At 41.1% G+C, this 6474-nt stretch overlaps 1 protein-coding gene across 1 annotated transcript; it reads left to right on the top strand.

Moving 5' to 3' along the window:
* The first annotated feature begins 408 nt into the window (after nucleotides 1–408).
* Nucleotides 409–6076, top strand: LOC117550220 (gastrula zinc finger protein xLCGF3.1-like). The gene is made up of 2 exons (XM_034222592.1): nucleotides 409–2694; nucleotides 6036–6076. The coding sequence occupies exon 1, from the start codon at nucleotides 1398–1400 to the stop codon at nucleotides 2424–2426; it is 1029 nt and encodes a 342-aa protein (XP_034078483.1). The 5' UTR covers nucleotides 409–1397; the 3' UTR covers nucleotides 2427–2694; nucleotides 6036–6076.
* The last annotated feature ends 398 nt before the right edge of the window (nucleotides 6077–6474 follow it).

The following is a 6474-nucleotide window of genomic DNA, read 5'->3' as shown; positions in this document are numbered from 1 at the left end:
TTTGATCTCAGTAAATGAGGTGTGGTCCTACCTAATCGTGAGTGTGGCAGGGTGCAATCTTACCTTTGAAGCAGGAGAGGAGGGCGCAGATGTCTTTTAAGTTGTCCCAGTCCAAAAGGTGGGATCAGTTTATTTGAAGAAAAATAGGTCCAAACTAATACAGGGTTTTTATCTTCTCTCTTTACAACATTATACTCATACTAAACCTATCATGCTGTGATCATCTTCAAATATGAAACTTTTATTCACAGTTTTACATTTATTACCAAAATTGTACTTTCAACTGCCCAATTCAGTTGTGATTTTTAAATCTCCCGATAGAATTTAGAGGCATTTCCTCATAAAGACCAGTGATAATAAAAAGCACATTCAACTTTTCATTCACCAAATCAATTCACATCAATTCCATTCCTTTTTTCCGACACAGATGGCGGGTACTAACATTCACAAACACATACCTATCTCCTGCAGGTATTCGGAGGAAGATCCTCATAGGTGGCGGTTACTAATACTCACAAACACATCTCAATTAATTCCACTCATTCAACAAAGTAATTCACTCAGCATTCAACCAAGACATTTGAGAGATATTTACCAAGTTTGAGAGAACCTTACCGAGAGCAAAAACTCAGCTCTGAGGGACAGAGCTTACAGAGAGAGAACCACGTGCATGAATGAAAACAGTGCATTAGGTAAAACAGAGGGGTCAAACGACATGTACTCTCTGAGCCGGTTCAAACGAGACCGTGCTCAAAGACCTCGGACCTTCCTATGCGCCGGGAGATTCGTAAGTCGTCTCTGGGGTTATGGTTGGGGTAAGACCTTGGGGTAAAGAGTTTGGGGCAGTATTTATGATACACCTAATCATTTTAAAGGGCCCATGTCATGCTTTTCCGGTTATTACACGTCCCCTTGTGTGTTATGAAGGTTTTTATGCATGTATGAACCACCTAACTAACAAGACTTAACTGTATTATCCGGAGGAGGGTCTCTTTGCACTTCCGCTCACCCCTAATAATTGCGGAAGAGACGATGGGCCTCTGTTCTCTGGAAACTGTAATTCAATAACATACCTAATTATATTGACTAGGTCCAAGACTGATATAACAGTGTGTTTCCTGTTTCCTGCAGATGTCCAGCAGCTGGTGGTGGTTAAAGAAGAGCCTCTCCCTGACCAGCAGGAGTGGAGCACCAGTCTGGACCAGGATGACCCAGAGCAACCCCCACACATTAAGCAGGAACAGGAGGAACTCAGGATCAGTCAGGAGGGAGAGCAGCTTCAGGAGCTGGAGGAGGCTGATATCACCAAGTCCACTTTCACTCCTGACCCTGTGAAGAGTGAAGATGATAAAGAGAGACCTCAGTCCTCACGGCCTCATCAAAGACAAACTGAACACATGGAAACAGAAGCTGATGGAGAGGACTGTCGAGGACCAGAACCAGCCAGGAACTCAGATCCAGAGAGCAGTTTACAACCAAAGACTGAGGACCACACTGGAGACTCTTCTGAAGACACTGATGACTCTTCTGAACCTGACGCTGAACACAGTGCTGATTGGAAGGAGACCAGAGAACCTGCCTCAGGCTCAAACTCACTGAAAAATAGACAAGAATCTGTCAGTGATCCCCGACGTAGTGCTGAAAAGAAACCATTCAGCTGCTCAGTCTGTAATAAAGCTTTTAGAGATAGACAAGACCTAAATCGACACATGAGAATCCACACAGGAGAGAAACCCTTTCGCTGCTCAGTCTGTAAGAAAGCTTTTTCACAGTGTGGAAGTTTAAAGACACACATGACAGTCCACACAGGAGAGAAACCATTCAGCTGCTCAGTCTGTAAGAAAGGTTTTAGACATAGAAGAGATCTAAATCAACACATGATAATCCACACAGGAGAGAAATCTTTTCGCTGCTCAGTTTGTGAGAGAACTCTTTCACACAGTGGAAGTTTAAAGACACACATGAGAGCCCACACAGGAGAGAAAGCAAATAGCTGCTCAGTCTGTAAGAAAGCTTTTTCACGGAGTGGAAATTTAAAGGAACACATGAGAGTCCACACAGGAGAGAAACCACACATCTGCTCAGTCTGTAAGAAAGCTTTTTCACGGAGTGAAAGTTTAAAGACACACATGAGAATCCACACAGGAGAGAAAGCACACATCTGCTCAGTCTGTAAGAAAGCTTTTTCACGGAGTGAAAGTTTAAAGACACACATGAGAGTCCACACAGGAGAGGAAATATACAGCTGCAATGTTTGTGACAAAAGATGTAAATGCCGTAATCATTTCCAATGGCACAAGTGTGTTGGTCGTCAGTCCTCACAGCTTAATGAAATTCAAACTGAGGATAACGGAGAGGCAGAGCCTCCATTCAGCAGCTCAGCTGAACACATGGAAACAGAAGCTGATGGAGAGGACAATGAATAAGTCTTATGACAGTTCATACATGAGAGAAATCTGTCTGACTGGATTAACATTGTTGTACAACATCCATATAAGACTTAAATGAACTCCATCTTTATCAACATAAGTGGACAATATGTTTAATGTTTTTGTCATTCTGATGTATACGTTAACCACTGACTGTTGATGAACCATTTTATTTGGATTGAGGGCTCCAAGTTTCCATATAGAGGTATAGGATGATTTGATGTATTGTTCTTTATTTCTAAATGTGTTGTATCATTGCTATCCTGTTAACCTGTTAAGCCCGAAGGTCCCCGCCGGCGGGGACCCTGGTTTTTTTTTTCACGACACTGTGTCTCAGGGCATCTTAATATTTAAAAACCTATTAATGTGTTATACCAGATTAACGAGAATAATCTCAGCTAACTGACTATACGAACCATTTTTACTGAAACAAAACACAAGTCTCACAAGAAGCGTTAGCATTAGCCCTTAGCTAAAACGGGCAGATGCTACTTCCGGTGCTAACAAGCAAAAACGATCTTTAAAACTTAATATTTCCTGCACAAACTACATATTATCTGAAAGCTGATACTCCACAGATTATTTTGTTATAAGTATCATCACTGTAGGACACAAACTCACTGAGATATCAACCAGAACAGAGAAGAAAAAAAACAACAGTTTTCAAAACCATAACAATAATTATGTCTTACCGTTGCTATTTTGTGATCAAAGCTCGTGTTCAAGGGAATAAAAACGCTTCTTAAGGTTAATCCAATGTCTATTAGTCACTTTAGAATTGTTCCTGATAATCTATCATTACATTCATGGCAGCAGAGTAGGTATAAAGTTTCGCAGTCCCGAGCTAATGCTGTCTCACGTGCTGTTTACGCAATCCTCTCTCTACTTGACGTAAGTGTTTAGCAGGACTTACTAACTGTCACTCGATTATTTTGGCTCTAACGGTTCAGAAAAGGTGTCAATCACCCAAATCGACCAATGGGTTCCAAAGATATGATCCTGCGTAGTATAAACTACGCCCGCTCCGGCTCCATTACGCATTACGCAGCCAGAAGGGAGAGCTTCACCACCGAGCAGGTGCTAGAGATGCTAGCTGACGATAGCTCATACCAGATGACTCTTCGTCGGATGATGAAGATCTCCTCCAGCCAGACCTGGATCCGGACAGTAGTGACTCGGATGTTGAACTTCCACCACGGGAAAGGTATGTAATCTCTCTGTTTTTATATATTACTTATGTGTTTGGTGGAACTGCGTCACAGTGCTAGCTTAGCCAAGAAGCTACAGGAATGGTTAGGCAAAATGCTAAATAGTGTTACTTGTCTTTTTGGAGTTACATTTTCTAAATGAATGGCCAGTGAATGAATATACATGTGTTTACTTATTTATTTGGTGTAATATTATTCATTTATAGTCCAATATTATCCTATAAGTATAAGCCAGTGAATTAATTTAATCTCTTTGTTTTTCCACATTTGTTAGATGAGGAGTGACCCCAGCAGGACAAAGCCACACACCCAGAAGACTTTCAGGGAGCAGCTTGCTGCAGAATTGTTGGAGTTTGCTGAAGGCCCTGCACCTCCACCACCCCCCCCCCACCCCCTCCTCCACCACTCACATGCATGCCCGAGTATTATGGGGAAGATGCCACCAAGGTCAGGAAGAACTGCAGCAGGTGCCTAGATGCTGGACTCAAAAGGGTGAAGACACCTGTGTACTGCAGGAAGTGCCAGGTCCCTCTGTGCTTCACTGTCAAAAAGAACTGTTTCAGGGAGTGGCACGACCTAAATACTGGAACATTCAGGTAGGTATAACGTTCAGGTAGGTATAACGTTTTGCGAGTGTTTATTTAAAAAAAAATACGTGTTGTTTTTATATACCTAGTGTGATTTTATTGTATAGTGTGTTGGTAAAATATTTGTTGTTTTTACAAACCTACAGTGTGGTTTTATTGTATAGTACATTGGTAAAATGTTTGTTTTTACATGCCTATAGTGTGTTGGTAAAATGTTTGAAATAAATCTGCCCCAGTTGGAGTCAAATGTTAACTATGTTTCTGTTTTTTTTTATTGTGCAAGTACACCTACACACAATGACCTACAGTGTGGTTTTATTGTATAGTGCGTTGGTACAGTTACATACACACAGCTACACACACACCTACACGTACCCACACAGCTACACACACCTACACATACCCACACAGCTACACACACCTACACATACCCACACAGCTACACTTACACATACACACCTACACATACACACACACACCTACATTTACACACACTTAGTACACACACTCACACACACAAACATTTTTATTTATTTTTTGTTTTGGGTGGAATGAATACCTATAGTGATGATTCAATGTAATACAATGATTTTTATAGTCTGGTACCTGAAAAAGGTCAAATGGCACTGATGGAACCAAATGTGCCCAAAGCTTATTCCGCCTGGACTTTATTTTCATAAACCTCTCTAAAAAGGTCAAATGTCACTTGTTTTGCCTCAATCTTGATACAGGGCAGGGTTTCCGCTAGGATTTTTTCTCGCCGGTCAAATGTCCGGGCAGAATTTATTTTACCCGACAAATTTGAAACTTACCGGTCATATTTCAATAATAATAATAAAGAGTTTTGTAGCAGAGTTTCCGTTAGCAGGTAATTACCGGACTATGAGCAGATATGCTTCAGTTTAAAACTCAGTTCACGGGGCTCATTTTTATATTGCTTCAGTCTATAATCGTAACAGATCGAAAAAATTCATATTCATTTTTCAGTAAATGATTCCACAAACAACATAATTATTACATTCAAACAAACTACTTGTAGTAGATGAAGTACATTATTCAAAAGTTTACATTAACTTTGAATAATAACACGGGAGAAACGGATGCTCTCTTTTCCCCTCTCCCTCCCTCTCTCTCCTGACAGCCCGTCAGTTTCTCCTGCAGCTCGCTAAACAGTGGGCGGGGCTTCAGGTGATTATGCAGAGCTGCTTGTCTCTGTCAGACTCAGCAGCTGATCTGATCTCTCTCGCGTCCGGTTATACTTCACTCGCGTTTATGTCCATATCGATCAGATCCAGCTCTCCTGATCGGGCTTTATAGAGAGCATCGATCAAACTATTAATAGTGAATATCGGCCGATAATGACCGGCGGCCGATCTATCGGAGCATCCCTAATTAATACCAGACATTTTGACCGGCAGTTTTTGAATTTACCGGTTTTTAATAAATTTTACCAGCTAAAAACCGGTAATTACCGGCTAACGGAAACCCTGATACAGGGTACAGGGTACTTTGGATTCCTAAAGCTTTTAGGCTACTAACCCATCATTCAAGGTTGGTCTTCACTATAAGTAATGGGTTTTCTTTAGGCGGAGACAGGAATTTACATTTTTTTGCTATGTTCCATCTGAATTTACTCTGACACAGAAAAATCTATATTGATTCTGACACTTCTACATCCAACACACAGATGTAACCTTGCTTTGATAACAACAATTATTCATATAAACCTTTTAGAAGTGAAGTTATAGTCATTTGTTCTGGGAATGTCATTTCGAGCCTGAAACCTGAAAAACAGGCTCGGGGTTTAACAGGTTAATGAGCCCTGTTTTACATAAATGTACCGGTTATCGGATTTTTTTTGCTTCTGTAACTGTAAGGGAATACATTTGTCTATTGTGTGTCCTGATGACCTAATGCCATTACATGCGTTACTCCCTAAGCCTGTTTTCACCCATCTGCAACAGATTCACTAATAATCACCAATGTTCATTTCTTTGACCTCTTGACTCGACTCTTTCTTGTTTAATAATCGTTACATCTCCTCAGGACCAAGTTCCCGTGTCCTGCCTTTTACCTGCTGATCACCCACTGCTCATTTAAGGTGGACTGACCTTTACAATGGACCAGCTTGTCTTAGTGTCTTAATGCAAACATTTTGTAAAATGACGCTAGACCAAAAACGTGCTGTTGGGCTGTGTGCTCTCTGCAGGACGGTGTCTGGACTCAAAGATTGTTTATGGTATGAGAGCT

This window comes from Gymnodraco acuticeps, unplaced genomic scaffold, assembly GCF_902827175.1.
Source record: "Gymnodraco acuticeps unplaced genomic scaffold, fGymAcu1.1, whole genome shotgun sequence".
Classification (NCBI taxonomy): Eukaryota; Metazoa; Chordata; class Actinopteri; order Perciformes; family Bathydraconidae; genus Gymnodraco; species Gymnodraco acuticeps.
This window is presented reverse-complemented; position numbering and strand designations above follow the sequence as displayed.

Bases quoted from the DNA above. Each gene is read 5' to 3' on its own strand.
- LOC117550220 (XM_034222592.1), top strand. From the start codon at position 1,398: ATGGAAACAGAAGCTGATGGAGAGGACTGTCGAGGACCAGAACCAGCC.